We start from the raw sequence: 22,655 nt of genomic DNA, 5'->3' as shown, positions 1-22,655 counted from the left end.
CTGACACAACCTGCCAGGCTGGCCCAGATTCCTGGTGTGCGCGTGCACGTGCGTGTGTAATCCTAAAAGACTGTGTCACAGTGCAGGCTCGTGTGTCCACCCCCACCCACAGGTGGGCTACAGAACCCTCACTATCTCCTCTAATCCAAACTCCCTCCAACCCCCCCACCACCACCACGTGCCATCCCATTGAGGGTTAGGGTTTTAACGTACACATTTGGGGCGATAAAGACATTCAGTCCTTGGCCCTGGAGTATGGACGGACCCGCTAGTTCAACTGTTCGCCAGGGAAAGACTTCTGAGTTATTTCTGATTTTCAACAAGTATGAATAAAGTTGTAGTGAACATTTGTGTACATGTTTTATGCAAACATAATTTTTTATTTCTCTGGGATAAATGTCCAAGTGTGAGCGTATTGCCTATTTTAAAGCATTAATAATGGAAAATAGTGCTGTTCAGAAACGAACAAGGTGCCCCCACGGATCCTGCCTGGAGTAGGTGCTCTGTGCAGCGGGGTGCTGCAATACCGCCTCTCTTCCCCTGGCATCCAGCCTGCCTCCCGTGGAGCCTCTTCCACAAACATTATCGTGATCATCTCTGACCTTGATTTATGTTTTAGGATTTGCAATGTTCCTTCTCGTGCAATCGCCTGTGTCTTCATAATCAGGCAGGTAGGGGTGGGGCCCAGGCTTGCCTGCAGTCTCTGTGGCCTCCCACATTCTTACTTCACTGGCCCATTGCTTGTCCCTAGGCTGCTTCCTTCTCTTAGCTCATCAAGCAACACACCTTCACAAATACCTCGCTGTCAGGCCAGAAGGCAGAAGCCAGGCGGGGGCCACCAGCAATAATGCATCTGGACCCAACACAAAGGACTTTGGTCAGCAGAAGGTCTGCTCTTGCCTTGTAGCAGAACTCTACCGCCAGCCAGATACCCCAGCTTTGGTGGATCTCTCCTCCCCATGGGCCTCTAGGTGTCCTGCTGCTCGTGTCCTGTGTAGCTCCCTCCCACACGGACTGTGTAACCAGAGGGAGGTCACAGGAATGATGAAGCACAGCTCCCGAGACTGCTATATGTCTCCTGGGTCGCTCACCCAGAGGGGTGAGAGGAGGCCGACCACCCTGCAGCAAGGATGCTCATGCAGCCCCATGGAGTGGTCCACCATGTGGGGAGACAGCCAAAACCACCCAGCTGAGCCGTCTCTGTGTCCCTGAGCCTCCAAAATTGTCTGAGATCATGTTTATTATTGGTTTACGCCAAGCAGTTTGGGGGTAACTTGTAACACCCTTCCCTTCTGGGAGGATTTCATGACCCACAGGTGGGCTGCCATCCATCGTGTGGAAAGCACTGTTGGAAAGCTTTCCATCTGCCCACCCCGGCGTCACGACACGGCCTTCCTGGCTATTTCAGCGTCCCCTGAGCAACCACCTGACCAAGCTCCACAGAAAGGTGGTTAAGGGCAGATATTGAATCCCGGCTCTGCAGTTGATTAGCTTAGAACCTCGGGCAAGTCCCACTATTGATCTGTGCCTCAGTTTCTCCACCTCTAAAGCAGGGGTGGCAACAATAGTGCTTGCCACCGGGATTATTGTGAGGATCTGCTGGCACACGTCACGTCCTTGCGACAGTGCCCATGCATTTTGGGAGTGTAGAGCTGGGGACTGATGCGTAGCAGACTGTGTTCCGAGGCTGGGGATGCACCAAAGAGCAAAGTCATTAGAGGGTGGGCCTGCCTGAGGTTGTGTCTACGTCTTTCCTGCTTGCATTTCATTGAAAACTTTATTAACCATACGTGTCGGTTCCGGGTTGAATGGGAAGGCTGTGGAGGAGGAAGATGCTGAGCTCACCTCCTCCCACGGACACACTAGGGCTGCATATAGCTACATATAGAGCACTCCTTTCCAGAAAGAACCTGGCAGCCAGCAGAACAGGTCAGCTGCAGTTGAAGAAATGCAGAGGAAACCACATCCATAAGGGTAGCGAGGGCAGAGACGCAGGCCCTCAGGAACCAAACCCCTAGCATGGGGACCTGCATGTAGGGGTGATGCCTCAGCTTTGAGGTCCTCCCTCAAAGGGTTCAAGCCCCAACCTGAGGTACCCCTCGGGTATCTGTACTGGAAAGATGAGCTCCCATAATGTCTCACTTTGAAAATCAGCAGGACTTAACTCTGGGAGAGCCAGAGGTCTGCAGGAATCTAAGACCCCAGGCCTATAAGGCCAGAGTACTATGTCACTGGGTTCAAGACCCAGCACCGGGATGCCTGGGTGGCTCAGTGGTTGAACATCTGCCTTTGGTCCAGGGCATGATCCCAGAGTTTCAGGTTCAAGTCCCAGGTCAGGTTCCCTGCATGGAGCCTGCTTCTCCCTCTGCCTGTGTCTCTGCCTCTCTGTGTGTGTCTTTCATGAATAAATAAAATCTTAAAAAAAAAAAAAGACCCAGCATGGAGGCAGCAGTCTGAAAAGCACCTAGGGCCATTCACGAAGGGCATCGATATATTGAGTGATTTTAGGACGTGTGCTGGAGGAGCAGGGATCTACAGGAACTTTCTCCAGGAACGAAGCAGGGGCAGTCACCATATCCCTTGCTTGCCCTGCCCGCCCTGCCCTACCGTCCCCCTGCAGACCTGTCCCATCCAACTTGCTCACCCCTGCCACCCTCCCTCCAAAAAGCAGCTCTGCCCTGGAGGATGGGCATCCCCACCCACCAGTAGGCCTGCTAGGTGGCAGCCAGCCCCGCCCATCAGCACACCTGCAGCACCTGAGGACCCAGTCACAAAAGGAGGACTTGAGAGCCCACACAGGGGACAGTTCAGGAACACCTGCTACTGGCGACAACACTTGAGACCCATGGGACACCTTCCATGGCACGCCTTCCACGGCAGGCCACGACCTGCAGGGAGATGTGGCTACCTTCCTGATAACAGAAGCAAGCAAGTCGGCCACAATGGGGAGATGGGAGGTTATGTTCAAACTGAAAAAGAAGACACCAGCATAAAAAACGGACTTGAGGAATCTGTGGAGCTGACTTCACGAGTCAAACAGTATTTATCTCTTCAAGTTCCTGCACACGCATGTCGAAACCGCCCTCCAGAACGCTCACGTTGTTTGTGCGGAGAGTGCTGGCCTCCTCCCGACCTTGGCGGCACTCGGACCGGCATTTTGCTGACATCTGCCTGTGGGGTTAGCTTTTATTCCTTGAATCGATAAAAACACCAGTTTCTTAGATCCTCCTTGTCACCTGCAGTTTTTATTAGCTGCCAGGCATGCTGTGTGCTTACCCGTGTCTCTGAGAACATCCTGGTCATTTCACCTGTTACAGACAGCAAGCCGTGGTCGGACGGCTGCATTGCAGACTTCTTCCTTAGAAATCGAGGTCTTAACTCAGCACCTGGGGTTTAGTTTAACAGCAGGATTATTGCCTTAGTAGTGAATACAGGAGAAAAAGTGAGCAAGGCTTGATGGAGCATGTGGTGCCTGAGGGGGGCCCCCAAACACATCCCCAGCCTAATCTGCAGAACCCGGGAAAGTTGCCGGCCCAAGGCACTGCCGGAGTGATTAGACCAATTACCCTGGGGCCAGGGATTCTCCAGGTGGCCCCATGTAATCACAGGTGGCCATGTGAGGCAGGGCCCACGCGGCTGCAGGATGGGAGGCAGGGGCTGGAGGGACCGGGCCACCAGCCTGGGGACGCCAGGAGCCGAGAGCTGGAAGACGGGGTAGGACCCTCCCCAACAGCCTCCAGAGGAGCGTGGCTCTGCCGACCGATGCCTTCATTTTAGTCTTATAAGACTCATTTTGGATTCTTAAATCCAGAACCGTGAGAAAATAAATTGGTGTTGATTGGTTACAGCAGGACTGGAAGCAAACGCCCCTGGGTTTGAATGCGGCCTCTGCCTCTTGCTGGTTCCATCACTGGGGATGAGTTGCCTCAACCCCTGAGCCTGTTTCTTGGCAGGATCAGCCTCTGGAAACAGGGCCAGCAGCCTGCCAGCCCTCAGAGGGCAAAGGTGAGTGCCCACAGAGGCCGTTCTCTGACTAGAGGTCGGAACGCAGGCTGGGCTAACATTTCATGGCACGCTGCCGGAGCCAGTAGGATGGGCTTTGGGAGAGGGGCTGCTGCCTCCCAAGGCCCAGCGGGGAATGGGATGTGCTACGTTTAAGCTCCTCGTGGGCAAGGACCTATCTGAATGTGGCTACGCAAGTTCCTGTGCCAGCCCTGTCCCGGGGGCTGCTGACACCTGGCGAGGCCCAGAGGACAGAAGGAGCCTTTCCCAGAGTGGCACCACCTTCCCGCCCCCCACTGGCCACGAGGCTTCACCATCTCTGCTGTGCTGGCCCTCCTGGCTCTGGGGGCCCAAGCAGCCCCTCTCTCTTGGGGAGGAGGGAAAAGGCAGGCCGTGTGCCCAGAGGCCCAGGGTCTGTGGCTTCACCCTGCCCTGAGAATTTCTAGAACTTTGTAACCAGCACCTCACAGAGGCCTCCAAGGTCCTAAACTCACTGTGCTCGGAGCTAGGGCTCTTGGCCTCATCTTGGTCTTGCCAGAAGTGAGCCTCTCCTGCACAAAGTGGGGGCAAGCCTGGCTTGCATTTGCTGAGCACGCTGCATACAAGTGTCAACCTGCAGCCCTGCCCAGAAGTGCTAACACACACATACACACACAACTGGGCTCGTGGACAGAGACAGATCCCAGGTGTGGACATACAGCTCTTCTACAAATTCAGCCTGAGGAAGCCCTCTCAAAGCAAGGCAGGAAAATTATAATTGCCCTTCCTTTTCAAATGGGAAAAGCCAAGGCACAGAGAAGGCAAGTCACCGGATCTAGGTCCACAGCTGTTTGGTGGAGCCAGGGCCGAAGCTCACAAGCAGCACCCTCCAGTGTGCTTGAAATGAATTCACCTGGTGTCTGAGAGAAGGAGGGGTGCACTCTACTCAAGGCCATCCAGGGCAGTGGCTCTCCAGGCTGGTCAGTATTCCAGTCACGTGACTTGTGACAAACACAGATGCCTGGGAAACCCTCAGCATGGGGGCTGTAATGAATGGGCAAGAGAGCAGCAGCCTGGGTGAGGCCCGTGTTCTCATCCCACTGGGCTGTACAGCCAGTTCCTTCTGGAAGCAGGGGAGGTGCTGCCCAGCACCGCCCTCCCTGCCCACAGCTCACTCCTCCCCAGTCTCTGCAAGCAGAAGGCAAGGCTCACTGCTACCCGGCATCTCTGTTCACTGCCGCAGGCAGGCAGCCAGGCTGGGATTTCTTCCTTTGGTGAATGTGATCGATGTCCACTCCCAACGCAAGAATAGCCCCAACAGCGGGCAAATGGTGGGGGAAGGCTGGCACCGGTCCCCTAAGTCCTCTGGGGAGCATTCACAGCTTTGAAGCAGTACCCAAGCAGCTCTTCAACCGCATCTTGGGCACCCCTTCTATGTACCAGAAACCGAGCCCTTACGTGCAGTCAGGCCCAATCGAGAAAGAGAAGTTTGATCAGGGCAAGTTTAATATAAAGAATTATCAAGTCTACTAAGGCAATAATGTTCAAAGAGAGCTCTCAAGAAAACCCTAGGGTTAACGGCAAATGCCCAGGGCAAAAAAAAAGTTCACTTGAAAGGTACCCCCTCCTGGAAGCTGGGATTCACATCTTGCTGGAGAAGGCTCCCTGGACAGCACACAGGTTTGCTGGGCTGCCTGAGCCAATGTGTGCAGTCACCAGGCAAGCGGGATGCACCCCACAGAGGGCTGGCAGGCGAGGGTGGCGGCTGGACGCTCAGAGGGTCAGACCCTGGGAGCTGCAGCCCGTGCTGGGACCTCTGCATGCTCTGGGCAGGCACCTTGGTTGTCTCCTCACTGCAGCCCTGCAGGCGTGAGCAACAGGGAAGGAGATGTCACTGAAACCAGAAAGAGAAGCCCCCTCGTCCGTGCAGTGTCCCTCAAATATAACATCGTGCACACAGCAAAGAAGAGATGTCCACAGGGTCCGGCTCAGGATCACGGAGCAGGTAAGGAAAGCGCATCTGGGGCCGAAAGGCAATAAATTGGTAATTGGAGCACCTGCTATATCCACGTTCCCCCTTTATTTCGTGAGGATGAGTGATAGCAAGCAGGTGTCTGCTCCAGGTTGGACACCAACATGTCTGGTTCCCAACACACAGGAGAGACACGGTCATCGTGGGGGGGGGGTCAAAGGTGAGCAGGCCCTCCGCCTGCCCGCGGATCACTGCATAGAGGAATCTGCTCGCTTCTGCTGCCAGGGAGGCAGGTGGCACGAGCCCTAAGGACTCCTCTGGGGCCAAGGGGGAGCAGCGCATCCTGAGCACCAGGCTCATTCCATTTCAGATGAGGGACTGGAAGCTCCTGGGGGGGGGGGGGCTGTCAGGAGCCCCAGCAGACCAGCCTCACATGCTCTTCACCGCCCCTCACGGCTCCTCCTACCAGGGGACGGTGCTTCAGAAAATCCCAGGCAGCAGGCGATGGGGCACAGCAGCCGTGTAGCGCTTCCAGTCACTGCCATACTTGTTGGCGCAGCGGTGCTCATCTCGGAGGCAGCGGTGGGTCAGCAGGATGGTCATGTAGATGATGTAGAAGTACGGCAGCAGGTGGCCCCCGCCGCAGGCCAGGCAGTAGGCCAGGCTGCCCATCAGGTCGCCTGTGTAGTTGAGGTGGCGGGCCACGCCCCAGAAACCCGACACCAGGAGCTTGCTGTGGTGCTTTTGCCCATCTGCGGACGTGTACATGCACTCGATGACCTTGGGCTTCCTGCCCCAGATGAGGCAGCGGCCGTCTGTACGGCGGAACAGATCCTTCTGATGGTTGGCCATCCGGAAGATGTAGTAGCCGAGCAGACCCAGCAGCAGGATGCCAGTGGCATGCAGGGTGGACAGCTGCACGGGGTGGTAGACCAGGTACAGGCCCTGCAGGGCGACAGGAAGCATGGCTGGGGTTCCTATCCCACTCTGCCCCAAACAGCTGCCTACCCATCCCATGTGTCTGCAGGGCGACAGGGAGTACGGCCAGGGTTCTGATCCCGCTCAGCCCAACTAGCTGCCTACCCATCCCGTGTACCTGTTTCCTCCTCTGGAAGCAAAAGCACCTGTGTCAGAGGGTGGTTGTGGGGGTCAAGTGTGCACAACAGACAAATCTTTGTATCTACCTGCCTTCCTCCCTTTCCATGTACCTATATACACATGTCCACATACACACATGTATGTCATATGTGTAGCATAACTGTAACTTACAACACAAAAAAATATCATTTGAACACAATTTTGTAAAAAAAAAAAAAACACACACACAATTTTATGATGGTTGACTTTATGTCACCTTGGCTAGGTCACATACCCAGACATTTGGTTGAACAGTGGTCTTGCTGTCAAAGCATTTTTTCAAGATAAAAGTAACACTTAAATTGGTAGACTTATGAGAAAAACAGTGTATCCTCCACCATGTAGGTGGGCCTCATCCAATCAGTTGAGGCTTAAAGAAAAAAAGAAAAGGTCAACCTCCCTTCAGAATGAGAGTGGATTATACCAGCAAATGGCCTTCAGACTCCAGCAGACTCTGACATCAACTCCTTGCACCTCCAGCGTGCTGGCTGCACTAAAGATTTCAGACTTGCTGGGCCCCCCGATCACATAAGCCAGTTAATATTTCTCTCCTCTGTGCATGTGTGTATGTGAATATGTATATATATATACAGATATATACACACATGTGTACGTAGGTTTATACGAGGCCTGGAACACAGTAAGAGACACGTGGGTATGATCCCACGTGTGATCTACTGTGTAGGCGTGTAGCTATACACCAACAGTCCACTGCTATTGGCTCATGTGCCTGGAGCATGGAGCTCACAGAATCAGGGAGCCCAGGGCGAGCAACCAGCCAGGTGGAGAAGCAGGTGCAGGTAGACCATGGCAGGACCGGGTCCCAAAGCACCAGGCCGGGGCTCTCTCCCACGCTTGCTCTGCTATGACTTTCCTGCTTGGGGACACTACACGGGGCTCCACCAGCCCAAGTCAGCCCCTGTCACTGCCTCATGCAGGACTGGCTGCCACCACTTGGCCCCCGTGCAGGTGACCAGGCCTTCCCACACAACTGCCCAGGCAGCCGCCCTGCTCACTGCCAGCGAGGCCAGAGCCCTGGACCATGCTCTCTTCCCTGTCCCCAGCCTCCTTGCTCACTCACGGAATGAACAGGTGGCGCCTGGCCAACGCCTTCCAAGCTGCCACACTCAGCACGCCACGGAGCAGGGGTTCTTGTAGGAGTTGGGAGAGCATGGGAGCCCGATGGCGAAGCCTCCCCTAATCCCCAACTGCCTCAGACACCCCGAGGCAGCTCTGCATGGAGTGCAGGGTGGGTGGGCAGCAGCAACCGGCCACCTGGCCACACCAGTCAGATGCCCCTCCACGGCTTCGTCCAGCCCTGCTGAGGGGGAGCTGCCCTAGTTTTCCAGAGGGGTCTGGGGCTGTGCTCAAGGCTGCCTCCCCTAACTGGTGTGAACCCAGGTCCCTGTGGCTCCCTCGGCCAACTCTGTGACACTTGAATTCCTTGGGGGCAGGCCAGGGCTCTCCTGAGGACCCCAAGCCCCTTCCGAGCTGCCTCCTCTGAGCCCTGAATTCTCTCACTAGTAAGACTTAGCAGGGGCCGGTCCACCTGTCTGGAATATTCTCAGACCCAGCATCAGCACTGCTCTCAGCCCAGCTGTAATGGGATCTCTCAATGCGTCTGCCCACCACCCTAGGCAAGTCAGGGGCTCCTCCTGGGCCCTCTCTCGGAAGCCAGCACCCCTCCCTGCACTAGGCTGCCTTTCCCACTGACTGTGAGCCCCGAGGGGGCACAGCCCACGCCCATCTCCTTTGCTTCTGCATCTCCAGCACGTGCTGGCACTACACAGATGTTCATCACAAGTTTATGGAAAAAACAAAGGTGAGAAGGAAAACCTCTCATCCTTCAACCACTAAGATTTGATATGAATATAAATACCCCCCTCCATCCACCCAGCTCAGCCAAATTATTCCTTTTAACCCAAAGTCTATACCATGTCATCTTTAAGCGTCACACGCTGTGTCCCCCAAATTCATAACTGGAGCCCTAACCCTGAGGACCCCAGAATGAATCTATACCTAGAGATGGGGTCTTTAGAGGGTAATCAAGGTAAAATGGGGTCACCAGCATGGGCCTGAGCCAGTGTGACTGGGGTCTATATGAGAAGAGGGGATCAGGACACAGACACACATGAAGGGACAACCCCTTGAGGACCCAGGGAGAGCACGGCTGTCTACATACACACAGAGAGGCCTCAGGAGGACCCCACCTGCCCGCACCTGCATCTCAGGCTTCTAGCCTCCAGGACAGGGGGACAGTGAGCATCTGTGGCCCAAGCTCCCCTCCCGGTCTACGGTATTTGTCATGGAGCCCAAGCTGACTAATGCACCAAGCCTTCCCTTCCTCCTGGAAACAGGGAGTGGCTCCCCTGTCCTGTCTCTGCTGTCTCCCAAGCACAGCCTGTGTGTGGGAATGGAGCTCAGCACGTGATCGGCCGTGTCTCCGAGGGCAGCCCTGGGCATGCCCAGGGCCCTAACGACTGAGTGTTCCACTGGGCCGCGCACCACATGGCTCCTCACCTGCAGTGTGTAAAGGTACGGCAGCCAGACACAATCCCCCCAGCCCAAGTACCACCCAAAGTGGTCGTGGCAGATGTCGATGGTCTTCAGGTACCATGTTTCATTCCAGAAAAAGTCCAACACGTAGATGGCCTGCAAAACAAGGAGAGCCGTGGACTGACCCAGGGGCACCAAGGGGCCCTCAGGAAGACCACATTTTCATAGATGAGGAGGTGGCACCTGGGGTGTTTCTGAGCTCCTCGGTGATGCACTCCACTGGGCTGCTTCCATGTTTCCACCATGCCTGGGACACAGGGGGCAGCTGGAGAACAGGTCAGGGGGCCCTATACGCAGAGAATCTGCACAAGTGGGGCACCCAGCAATGCCCTAGGAGACGCCACCTGGGCTGCAGAGCTCAGAGAAGACCAAGGTCACTCCAGCAGAAGAGCTTGGGACAGCCCACAAGGAAGGAGCACTGTATGCCAGAATCCATGCCAGCTTGGAAGCCCTTCACCCATGGGTACCCCAGGACATGCCCTGCCAGCTGCCCCTGCAGCACCAAGACCCAGCCCAGCCAGGTGACCTGTGTCCTTCCACGCAGATGGAGAAAAGGTGGAAATGGATTACCGTCCCTCCCCCCAACCTGAGACCCATGGGGAGACCTGTATGGGAACACACTTCACAGACCATAAACTGTGAATACAGCCAGGACCAAGGACAAGCTGGAGCTGTTAACAAGTGTCCCCTGGGAAAGAGGCCCTGCACCAAATGAGTCCCCAGGGCCAGCGCAACACCTGATACACTGACGGACTCTGTCCCCACGTGCTCCCTCACCCGCTCCCCAGAGTTGCCCAGAAAGGGGCCGACTCCCTTCTAAATGCAGTGGATTAAGGTTTTTCAAAAACTATCTGGCTTCCAGGTTTCCCTGCACCCAGCAAGCATCAGTTCTTCCACCCCTGTGGCCGCAGACAGGCTACCTGCAGGATGTTGACCAGGACCATGGCGTTGGTCACTTGGCCGTGGAGCTCCCGCTGCTTGGCCGCAAAGGACAGGTTGATGAGGGTCCAGGCAACGATCCCGGGGCGTCCGTTGAAGAACAGCTTGAAGTCAAACCACTTCCCAATCCGGGGGTTAAACTCAATGCCCATCATGTAGTTGTAAAAGAAATTGCCTGTGAATTTGCTTGAAAATAGAAAAAACACATACATTTAGCCAAAGAGCGTGTCTCACGACACAGGGCCTGTGTGTGCGCATGGACACAAGCACCCCGCCTAACCCTGGCATCAGCTGCAGAGGTGCAAGCAGATGACACACCGGTCCCTTCATGTCCCACTGGCTCTCACTGGACGCTCAGCTCCAGCTTGGCAGAGTCATCCTGAGAAACAGGCACCTGGGCTGCCTGCTGCCTCCCTCGGAAGGTGGGTGGGGGGGCGGGGTCTTCCCTTGAGCTGCCAGGTTTCTCCCCACCCTCCTCCAGGCCCCCCTTGAGGCACGGCCCGCTGAGCTGCATAACTGGCTGCATAACTACATGAAGATCTTATTTTGCAGTCAAGCATAGTTGGAAAGTTGCAGTCAAGGTTGGAAGTGACTCACAGGGTGCTCGGGCCCCCATGGGCAAGTCAAATGACAAATCATGCCCAGATCTCTACCTGGGTAAAAGCAGCATGCTCAGAACCAGGTGCCTGGCTCCAGCTCTCCCACCCCAACCCTTGCTAGTCATTTGTTGCCCTGGTTCCTGACCCCATAGCCCTCTCCAGGGGTGACGCAGAATCAGCCAAGATGAGTGATATGGAGACCTTTCTCAGATATAACTTGTAGACACATAAGGATTTCTGTGTTAATGAGATAAAACATTTTCATGTTTGTTTCCCTCAGGATAAGTATTAAAAAAAGAAAAGCAAAATATATAAAGTCTACAACAGGTGATTAATTAGAAAGCACTGAAAATGACTCACAGAAGACCAGCCTCATTACCTTATTACCACACAAGTCACAAAGCACCATCATCCAAAGATGTTTCCCAAGAGCAAGAGTTAAAAGAAACATATTTTGGTTTTTTTGGGGTCCCTAAATGTACGGGGGACTAAAATGTAGGCACCCAAGCACAAGGGTCTCATTCATGACTGCTTACATCCATCTATTGGAGGAACCCAACCAACATCTATTGGTGGAGGTAGAGATGGATGGAGGGATTGAGGGAGGCAAGGATAAAGGATGGGGGTTGGACACGTAGATGAGTGGGTGGGATGAATGGAATAGGGTTGAATGGGTAGTTGGGAAGATGGGTGGATGGGTGGGTTAAATGGAGGGATGGATGGGTAGATAGGTAAATGGGTGGGCTAAACGAACGAGTTGGTAGGTAAGTGGATGGATAGATGAATGGATGGAGGAATGCGTGGGTGGGTGGATGGATACATGGAAGGACGGGTGGGTGGGTGGGTACATGGATGTGTGGATGGAGAAAGAGCTAGATGAGGAGATGGCTAGCTGGAGGGCTCACAACTCTCCAACCCAAAGCTTCCATGAGAAGGCACCACCCAGTAGGGCTCTCCCTGGGTGGCTCTCACATTAAAACTACTGAGATAATAATACACCTCACTAAGATTGTTTCAGGCCAGACTCATGTTCCAGAGATGGAGGCAATGGGCTGCCTTTTCCACTTTCCTGCTGCCATGATAGCCCTATAGGTGATGACTTGGCTAAAGATGGACTTGGCCATCTTCCACTGCATTCTTTCTAAGGCAGAAGAAGACCTCTGGACATTCAGAAAGGATGTTTCCCAGAATCAAACAAGATCTGTTAGGCATCTCCTTCAAGGATTCTCCTTCTTCAGGGCTTTACAACCTCCTATCCCAAGGTCGTAGAGAAAGGCAAGGGGTGGAAAGGCCACATTCCACTTTAGGCCTGACCAGCTGCTAAAGAACGTACCAGTCTTTGGCATTGGTGGGGAAGAAATAACCCTTGATCATGGCAAAGGTGGAAACCGCATAGCCGAGGATGTTGGCGCACCACAGCAGTGGTATCCAGTTGTCGAAGATGATGGTGGGAGAGAACCAGGACAGGACATGAGAGTTTGCAAACCAGAGAAGGTGTGTAATGAGCCACGCTTGCAGGCCATTGATTTCATACTTGTTGACAACCCCTGCAGACAGAAGATTCAAAAGTCAAAGTGTTTTCCTGACTGAAACAGCAGCTGGTGCAGACCCTCCCTGCTTTGTGGGCCTCGGCTGCTCCGGGCCTGTCTGGGACACCCAGGTCACAGCCCTGAAGCTGCATAGCTTCTGCTATAACATGGGACCCCAGGTCAAAATGCCAGTAGCATACATCACACAGTTAGTCCAAGAATTAACTGCTTGTGCTTTCAGAGTCCTGGGAAGAGGCAAAGGGCTCAGACTAGTCCTCTGGTTCTGATTCTCCTTAGCCAAGCACAAGCTGGGTCACCGGCCTGCAGTTTGCTAGAGGGAGAGGATGCCTCCAAGGTACCTGTCAGGAAGCACCACAGCCTCCCCGCTGCCCTGGGAGCCCCCTGCAGGCAGGGACAGGGCGGATTCCACCTGTGTTCTCCCTGCGGGGCTCCCCCTGGGTTCTCAGTGATGGTGGGGAATGCATGGACTGGGCAGCTCTGCAGGCCCCTGGTCCCCCTGCCTGGAAGCCAGGGGCCAAAGCAGTGCTCTGGGTTGGGAGACACTTCAGGAGCCCCAATTACGTCAACCAATTGTGAGGGCCAGGGCCAGTCAGTTTCCTGTCCGCTGAAGAATGGGATCTCCAACCTCGGGCCGGGTCAGCCCTAGGCTGTGGCAATGTCCCAGCAAAGTTCACTTTCATTTTGTCAGTGAGCACACTCTGGAGTGGAAGCAGCAGGGGGTGGACAGGCCCCATGAGGCAAAGAGGCAGGGAGAGAAGAAGGACCCACGGGCTCAGCTTACCTGCGGGGGTCACGGCACCCTCTTGAACACCTCCCACGTAGCCCGGCAGAAACTTATGGCAGAAGTCAGGAAGTGCCATGTACAAAAGCACCTGCGGCAGAGATTTTAGGCTGTGTCACTGGTGGCCTGGAGGGTCTGGCTGTTTCCATACAACCTTGCTTTCATTCACTAACATGACCCACGCAAAAGCACCACATGAACGGCAGAAATGCTGATTTGGGTCGGTCATTCCTTCCAGAAGAGTCCGTGGCCCTGGGAGGGAGCGGAGGCCGCAGGCCTGGTGGGGCTCTGAAGGGAGCACAGCCCTGAGTGGGAAGCTCATTACCACATAAAGCTGTAGAGCAGTCTCCCCCCAGCAGAGCCCATGAGTCCTCGCCACTCACATTTCTGGGGCCATTTAAGAGAGTGAAAGAATTCACATGCCATGCAATTCACCCTTTCAGACCTTTTCAGGCTCATTTCATGCATTCATAGGGGTATGTAACCACTGCCACCATCCAGTTCCAGAACATGTCCATTACCCCAAGAGAGAACCCCAGCCTCGCCATAGCACACATGAGCGCCCCACTCCTTCTCCCGGCTGGGTAATGTTCTGCTGCATGGAGGGACTATGTTTGGTTTTATCCACTTGTCCACTGGCATTTCTACTTTTAGGTCTACTCATGCTGCCCCTTCTTGTTTTTCACCCAAAGGGACCAAGAGACGGGAAATAAGGGTGAGCCTGAAGCCCAAAAGTTGGGACCCTGAGGAAAATCTACTACAAAGGGTTGGAGCTTTCCTCAAGGGAAGAAGCCTGGGATATGAGGGAGAGCCTTTCCCCGGCTCCATTTCCCTGGATTCAGATAACAAACAACCCTGCCTGTTCACCAGGTTGTTTGTGCCCAACAGCGCCTTCCTGGTGAATGCCTCCTGGTCTCAAAGGCCAGTGTGGTCACAACAGAGGTGAGGATGTCATTGGCCAGGACTGTGAAGCCACCTGCTGGGAACACAGGCTTTGGCTTTGCTGAGTGGTGTCTCTTGTAACAAAGAATATCCTTCTGGGGTCTGGAATGTTCCTTCCCATGGGCTACCTTTTTTTTTTTTTTTTAAAGATTTTATTTATTTATTCATGAGAGACAGAGACAGAGAGAAACAGAGACGCAGGCAGAGGGAGAAGCAGGCTCCAAGCAGGGACCCTGATGTGGAAACTTTATCCCATGACCCCAGGATCACGTCCTGGGCAGAAGACAGGCACCAAATCGCTGAGCCACCCAGGGATCCCCCCCATCCCATGGGCTACTGATGAGAGAAGCTTCCTGCACTGGGCTTCCCTAGGCCAGCCCTGCCTCACACCCTCCCACACGGTCTTGTTCCATACGAGTATGCATGTCCCTGCAGGGCTGCACGTGTTCCTGAACTGTGGGGAGGCTCCCCACATCACAGTTAGACACCGTGATGCCACCAGGTGCATCCTATTAGAAAACAAAGCTAAGTGGGTCAGGCTCCAGGTAATGCCCTGCTGGGGCCTGAGAACAAGAATGCCAACCTAAGCCAGGGTCCCGTTTCCCAGAAAAGTGGCCATCCCAGCAGAGGGACACTTGGCACTCACTGTGCCCTGACGACAGTAGACAGGGAGGGCTGACCTGGAACGTGACCCATAAGGCATACAGCTGGGCTGCTTTCTTTGTCACAGGTGGCGTCTTGGCCCAGATGTCTGAGAGATGAGCACGCCCAGTGGCGACATCCATCACGGGGGCAGTCAGAGAGCAGCTGTACTGGTCACACGCCATGATGAAGTAGTACACAATGAAAGGTGCGAAGAGCAGCAGAAAGATGACGCTCGCTAGCGAAAACCAGTCCACCTCCCTGCAATGGCAGACAACAGACAGTCATGCAGGGCCTGGCTGGCCCCATGACCTTGCAGACAATGTTTTGCCTGTCTGTATGGGTTGCCTTGTGCAAACCGGCCAGTGTCTCAGAGACCAGGCCTCTCCGTGCAGAGGCCTCCCCGTTGCCTGGAAGAGCCATTTAACGTGTGTGCTCTACCGTGAGCAGCAGAGAAGTTGATGGCTCTGTGGGCACCCAAAGAAAGCCCAGAGCCCAAAGACCTTTTGAAATGCACAAGGCCAGAGGCTTCCTGGTTCCTGGCAAGGGGGCTGCTCACCCACTCCCAAGTTTCAGGAGAACGGAGACAACAACGGAGCTGCACAGCCAGGGTCAGCCTGTTTTGGGCAGTTTTTCATTTCTTCTTCACCTCCTTACTTTCTAAAAGGGAAAACTGCTTACTTTTCATTAGTCTGGATGATAAAAATTGTATTTAATATAAGCCCCTAAAATCCCAGAGGCTGGCCACCTCTCACTAAGACCTCCTTTTGTTTTCTAGCTGGGAAGACTGGCAAAATCCTTACCAGGCACGACCCCACTGCCCTTGAGTCTCCGCCCTGCTGTTGGTGATGCTGCCCGGACTCTTGGTTTTGGGAACACTGGGTGGAGATTTTGCAGCCATTGGGCCCTGAGAGAAGAAGACATATCCCGCTCAGATCATCCCATGAACAACCACCACATTTCCCTGTCACATCTGTCACTGCTCAGGCTCCGCAGGACTCGCCTCTTTCACTTGCCTACTCACTACGTTGTCCTCAATGGCAGATTCCAGGCAGAGGAGAGATCATGGATTGTTCTGCAGCTTTTCCTTCCTGAAACCTGCAATAACTTCCCATGTGGCCCTCCTACTTCTCTTGATTCAGGCTCAGACGGAGGCAGAATGCCCTCTTGCCATGTGAACTAAGCCATCCATGGCTCAGAGCCCTCTTACAATCTGCTCCTGTCTCCTGTCCTCCCCACTCTCTACTCATACCTTCTAAACCAGGCACATTGGGTCTTTAATGATCCTTGAATATGGTTCATCTCATTCATGATTGCTGCAACTTCTGCTTAGAACATGCTTTGCAGGTCTCCTCATCCAAGTCTTTTGTAAAATGTCCCCTCCTTAGTATGACCTTTTATTTTTCCTGGAGTTAATTATCACTAATTTTTTTTTCTGATTGCTTTTATAGAGCTATCATACACATTGGCCATGTTTTTTTACACACTTGAACACAATAAAATTTATCATTTTCATTCTCCCTCTCCCCTATAGCCATTCATCTTGAACCAATCTACAAGCCAATCAGCCAAACCATATCGCCTGCACCCCAAACCCCCTCCCAAGGCACTCTACCTGTTACTTTATTTTCTTAATAACTCTTCACATCATGTAGACTGCTATTTAAAATTTGAGTGCATGTCTATTGCCTATCTCCCTCCATTAGAATGCTGGCTCCCCAAGTTCAGGAAACATATGTCCTATTCATTGCTCTACTACCAAATCCTAGAATGTAGTCTAGGATTCAATACATTCTAGTGCATTCAATACATTATCACTCTACAAAGAAAAAAAAAAGTAGAATAACTGAACTTGTCTATGGGGGAAACAGTGATATCTACACTTCCAGAATAAGTTCTAATTATAAATATATCAATCTAATTTCAAAATATCAGGGATAAGAAAAAATAACTTTAAGTTTTTACAGAAAAATCCTGAATTAAGAATCACACCAGCAGCAAGTTGGATTCTAGAAGACAATGACGGAAGACTTTAAAAATTCTGAGGGAAACTTTTTTGCAACCTAGAATTCTATCCCTGGATTAACTATTATTCAGAGTATACACAGGATCCAAGAGAGCTACTTAAAGGAAAGCCCAATGAAAGGACAAGGGGCTGAGAGCTGTGCCGTGCACCAGACAGTAACCAGGCTATACTGGTACAAAATGAATAGCTATAATGGGAAGGAGAATGGAAGTGATGAATTTTATTGTGTTAGAGCATGAAAGATTACTGATATGTATGACAGCTCTGTTAGAGTATTCAGAAATAGTGATAGATGCATAGAAACCTTATTAAATGGGAAGGAAGGAAGGAAGGAAGGAAGGAAGGAAGGAAGGAAGGAAGGAAGGAAGGAAGAAGAAAGAAAGAGAGAGGAAAAAAAAGTCATATAAGGGGGGAAAAAAACCCAAACCATAATTATAGTACATTATTTGGCCTAACAGTAAATAGTAGCAACTTTGTTATAACAATGTAAAATCTGGTTATAGACTGAATACTGGATGTATAGAAGGATACATAAAGTTAGGAATGGCAAAAGCAAATTATTTAAAAATAAGCAGGTAAAAACAACAACACAAAAGTAACTAAAAGAATGAAAAGTAAAAAAAAAAAAAGAAGAAGAATGAAAAGTATTTGCTTCTGGGAGCTGAGACTATAGGATGAATTGGGGAACTGTTTATTCTATATATAAGCCTTAAAACCCATTAATTTGTTTAAAAATGTAAACATGAGTTACTTTAACACAAATGTACATTAAAAAAAGTTTCAGTGACAAAACAATTTTCACTTGTGGTGTGAGAACCGTAGCAACATCACTTAATTTTCACAGGTTAGTTAGTTGGAACATCTATCCATGATGTACAAAGTAGGATGAACAGTTCTTTATAGACCATCCATCTTTACAGCCCCGAAACAGAATACAGAGCTTGGTGTGTGGCAGTCACTTTGACTGAACATGGTAGAAAACTGTAAAAGGGCCAGAAACATACAGGCTCAGAATCAAGTATGGAAAAGCCAAACGGAGAGTGCTGCCAAAAGGAAAAAGTGTATCTTTCACAGATTAAAACAAGCCCAAATAAATATTTTGAGATTACAGAGTTCATTCACCCAGGAATCCCCTCTGTCATAAGCATTGAATCTTATAATAAATGTGTAAGTTATATCCTTGGCACTAGGCAGCCGGAAACTGGAGAGAGGGAGGTGCTTAGGGTATATTTCATTTTATTCCTAAGACTCACAGACAGGAGTAGATGTACCAGGTGTCTTTACCTGTTCAAAGTTAGAAAGTCACTGTCTATGCCCCTGAACAACCGTGCTAAGACATGCTTACCTCCAACGTCTTGTCTAAGGGTTTCACAGCAGAATGGAAGTGTTCCTTCTGGAATGGGCCACTCTAAAATCTCTAGGCTCTCTTGATTCAAAAGGCCCACTTTATCCTTCTCAACCCACTGAGCAAAGTCCTGTAGGGACACAAAGATGATGAAGACACTCAGGGAGCTGACATTTTAGGATTGAGGGCAGATAAGGACCTAAATGGCATTTATTCAAGGCTCACTGGTGGAACCAAGTGAGAAGTGCAAGCTCAGCATTTGGGGTTCAAAAGCGGAAGATACCCCACATGGGAGAGGAGGGAGAAGGCACTATTACAACCCAGCTTCTTTGCCTGGCACACACAGCACCAGGCAAATAGTAAGTACTTAATGATACCGGGGGGATTGAATGGAAGTCTTCATGGAGGCGTCACTTGGGCATGAGCCTTGGCACACGAAGATGCAGACCTGACCAGTAGCGATGAACAGAAAGGCGTTTTCTTTGAAGACTTACACCAATACACCAAGCAGCCACATAGGCATCTGAAACATTCCCTGAAGCTTTATAGTACCACCAGCCTGAACCAAGCCCCTAGAGTTATCACATTCCATTGATACATTCTAGAAGCCAGTGAGAGCCTAAGGACATGAAACAGCAGTGAGAGTGATGTGGGCTTGGAGCCTGGCTCTCTGCAGACTTGTGGGACCCAGTGACCTTCCTCCGTGTCTTGGGTCATGAGTATGTACGCATGTGAGGGTCTGCAGCAGTTGTTAAAGCTGGGTGAGGGAGAGTTAGTGTCCCACACCTGGGAATGAAGACCAGCCAGGGAAGTGGATGGGACTTTCTGGAACCCTGGTCAGGTCCCCTGACGGGTCTTTGAGTTCCCCAGGCCAAAGCTAAAGGGACAAGGCCCCTGAGGGTTTGAAGATGACGTAGGAGAAATGCCTGACCCTAAGCTTCTGATTGCCAAGGCATCCCTAGCAAAGACACCCATCTCAAATAAACATATTACCAGCTGCTTGACCTGGCTAACAGCCAAACAACCAGAGAAGTATCAGGCCACTCCTTTCCACAAAAGTCTGCTTTCAGAAAGCCCTCGGTGACCAAGATAGTTGATCGCTGCAGTGATCCCACTTCTTCCTATGCCCTAATTCCCACTCTATGCTTTAAATTGGCCAATAAAGAGTGAACCCATGAAACTCCAGGCTCCCAACCCCGAACCTAATGAAGACAGAGCACCAGGGCCATACACTCTCTCTCTCTCCATGACCCACTGTGGCTCTGGGCATTCTGTGTACCCTCCAGGACCTGTGAGTAATAAGCCTTGCTCATTGGAGCTCCCCAATGGTTGTTGCTGAGGAGCATCCTGCAATCATCCAGACCACAAGGGCTGGGCCAGCCCTGATGGACCTGGGTGAGGGGAACTGGGGGTGGGGGGTAGGGGTGGGTTGCCACAGTAATAGGAGCTCAGAAGGGTGTCTCAGGCATTCCCAGCCCATAGTATCACCATCTATAGGCTGAGACCCAATCAACAGATGACTTACACCCCTTGGCAGCTTTTTAGCATCCTGAAAGTTTAGAAGTTTGGGGATGCACTAGATGCCCAGGAGCACAGCAGAGAAATCTGGGGGCTGGCACAGGGACTGCCCCACAGGTCCCATAGTCCCCATCAAGGCTGCAAGTTCTCAGCAGGACCAATTCCTGCTGCCTGCACGGAATCCAAGTTGTGGAACCACCTGCTAGGCCTCAGTTTTCTCATCCACAAAGCAGCTATCACCTGCTTCCTCGAGGACACAAGGTCATGGCACCAAGCGCTCGGAGCCCTCCCTGACCACAACAGAGTTCACCTGAAGGAGCCAGCTATCACCAAAATGACTATCAGCACCATCAAGTCTCAGGAAGGCCCAGCTGGGCTCATGCAGGGCATCAGGGCGAGGCTCAGGCTAGCAGAGGTCTAAGGGCCATGCATCTGCAGTGCCCAGGCGCACGTATTCTGGTTATGCCCTGCAGCTAACCGTGCTGCCACCCGGTGTCTTAAAACAACAGCCTCTTCATCCTTTCTCTCTGCTTCTGTGGCCAGGAATCTAGGGAAACTGGCTAGGCAGCTACGGGTTGGGATATGCCAGAGCGCCTACCTTCACATAGCCTGTGTGGGCCAGCCTGGGCGTCTTCACAGCCTGGTGGCCTCAGTGCAATGGGAAGAAGTTCAGGAAACCAGCAAGGGTTCCGACAGACCTGACAGAGTTGTAGCGCCCTGTCTGCGGGCCTGAGAAGACTAGTGACAGCACTCCCCGCACAGTCTGTAGGTTACAGGGAGTTCCACACCCACCTCCTTTCCAGGGGAAAGGAGTCAGGCTCCACTCCTTGAAGGGAGGATCGCCAGATACTAGATGAACAGGAGATAGTGTTGGGGCCGTCCTTGGATGATGCAACCTTTACAGACAGTGGCTATTTACTGAGCCTCCACGGAGTTCCAAGTGCACAATATCTTCCTGAGTTCTTGCACTGGCCCTGGAGAGTGGGCATTACGATGTCCGTTTTACAGATGAGGTTGACGTGAGGAAGGTGGAGTGCCTTCACTGCTCACACACCGGCCTGTGGAGATGGAGGTTAATGACTCCTGGGAGTGGGCTGGAGGAAGAAGATAGGCAAGGACCTCCACATCTGACATCTAAACTCGTGTTACAGTGAGCATATATTTGCAGCTTTTGGAAGGTAGATTCCCCGGAGCCACAAAGATGCAGCTTACTCTTTAGAATCAAGGCTGTGTGAATTGAGGGAGCGACCACCACCGCAAAGGGCCCAGGGGCAGCAGGCGGGGCTGGGGGTGTGTTGTGAAGAAGCAAGTAAACAAGAATTACCCCAAAGGTCAGTCTCATCACGCCTTGGGGTAATTGGGGTGAGGTAATTGGGGTGAGGGGAGGCACAGATAACTTCCCTGACCCCCATTAGAACCACAAATGTTCCCAGGATTGTGGGTCTTAGGGTTCCAAGAGTTGTTTAAAAACTCTTTCCATTGTTGCTAAATTATGTTTTCTGGAAAATAGGGAAAGAACACCTGTATTCCCGCCACTGGGTAGGGTTCCGGTGTAGAGCTTTTCAGTCTTTTTGACGGCAGACTATCTCTTACTGCCCCTTTTGCTGTGCCACGCTTGGGAACGTGTTTCCAGGCTGAGTCGATTTGTTTTCACCGTCGCCGCGTATCTCACTGTAGAAGTGTGTCAGTATTTACCCGATCTTCTTACTGATAGTCAGCAGTGGTTTCTGGTATTTTGCAAGTATATACAGGAAATCACAATGAGAGTTCTTGCATCTGCCTGTTTACACAGCCGTTGTAATATGTCCCAGGATACACTCCTCCAGGTACATGCCTGATAGATAGGTAGGTCTACCTGGCTTCTAGGACTGTCTTCATCCCCTCGCTGATTCTGATGGTTAACATTCTTCCTCACCTTGGGTTCAGGTCGACAGGTCTGTACTCTTCCGTTCCTACTACTCTTCTATTAAAAAACTCCCAAACCAGACCTGAGCCGTTCAGATAAGGTTCCAAGAAATGTTTCTGCAGTCGAATACTACTACCTGGCACCGCCCTCGGAAAGATTAGCTGTTATCATCATAGTTATCTGAATCTCACTACCAGACTTCTCCATGCCCGGTGGTCTTCAGCTCCCCCACCCCACGCATCCACATATTTTTTTGAGAAAATACACAAACCTACTCGACATTTCATTAAAAAGAAATCCTTCAAATTGCGCTCAGGAGGAGCGGGTCATTTTCCGCTCCTACCAAGAGCACGCAAAAGGTTTTCTTCTCACTGCACTGTGCAGCCCCTGGCTGCCCGGGTCTCGAATCTGGGCACCCATTGTGGCGCCCGGGGTGGGGGTGGGGGGTGTCTCTTCACCTAAGGAGCTGCAGGAAGAGCTCAGGTGGGCCCCCGCCGTCAGCCCGGGGCGCCGGGGACCAGGCGCTTCTGAGAGCGGACCACCCGCGACCGCTCACCTGCGCGCCCAGCACCGACGCGCCCCGCGCCCACTCACCTGCACCTCCGGCTCCGCACCCGCCGACCAGCCCGCCCGGCCCGCGGCGCGCCCCGCTGCCCGGAGGGGCCGCCCCAAGCCCCGCCCCCGGGGCCCGGCTCCGACATGACGTGATGCCACAGGCGACCAATCGGAGGCGGGCCCTGCGCGACCGGCGTCCCTGCGCC

General features: G+C 52.5%; 1 protein-coding gene across 5 annotated transcripts; it reads right to left on the bottom strand.

The window, feature by feature from the left end:
• Positions 1-357: 357 nt before the first annotated feature.
• On the bottom strand, positions 358-22,567 carry DHCR7 (7-dehydrocholesterol reductase). Of its 5 annotated transcripts, none has more exons than XM_055312277.1 (10): positions 21,510-22,141; positions 20,781-21,046; positions 18,471-18,600; positions 15,903-16,006; positions 15,138-15,360; positions 13,516-13,606; positions 12,518-12,731; positions 10,567-10,771; positions 9,611-9,742; positions 358-6,898 (listed from the first exon to the last, which is right to left on the bottom strand). In XM_055312277.1, the coding sequence occupies exons 4-10, from the start codon at positions 15,998-16,000 to the stop codon at positions 6,434-6,436; spliced, it is 1,428 nt and encodes a 475-aa protein (XP_055168252.1). In that variant the 5' UTR covers positions 16,001-16,006; positions 18,471-18,600; positions 20,781-21,046; positions 21,510-22,141; the 3' UTR covers positions 358-6,433. The 5 variants fall into 5 exon arrangements, with proteins under 5 accessions (XP_055168252.1, XP_055168261.1, XP_055168235.1 ...); XM_055312286.1 differs by lacking the exons at positions 20,781-21,046; positions 21,510-22,141 and adding an exon at positions 20,587-20,762 and having other exon boundaries at positions 358-5,842; positions 6,420-6,898; XM_055312260.1 differs by lacking the exons at positions 20,781-21,046; positions 21,510-22,141 and adding an exon at positions 22,489-22,567.
• Between the last annotated feature and the right edge of the window lie 88 nt (positions 22,568-22,655).

Source organism: Nyctereutes procyonoides, unplaced genomic scaffold (assembly GCF_905146905.1).
Source record: "Nyctereutes procyonoides isolate TBG_1078 unplaced genomic scaffold, NYPRO_anot_genome, whole genome shotgun sequence".
Lineage (NCBI taxonomy): Eukaryota > Metazoa > Chordata > Mammalia > Carnivora > Canidae > Nyctereutes > Nyctereutes procyonoides.
Note: the sequence above shows the minus strand (reverse complement) of the source record. Positions and strands in the feature narration are given on the sequence as shown.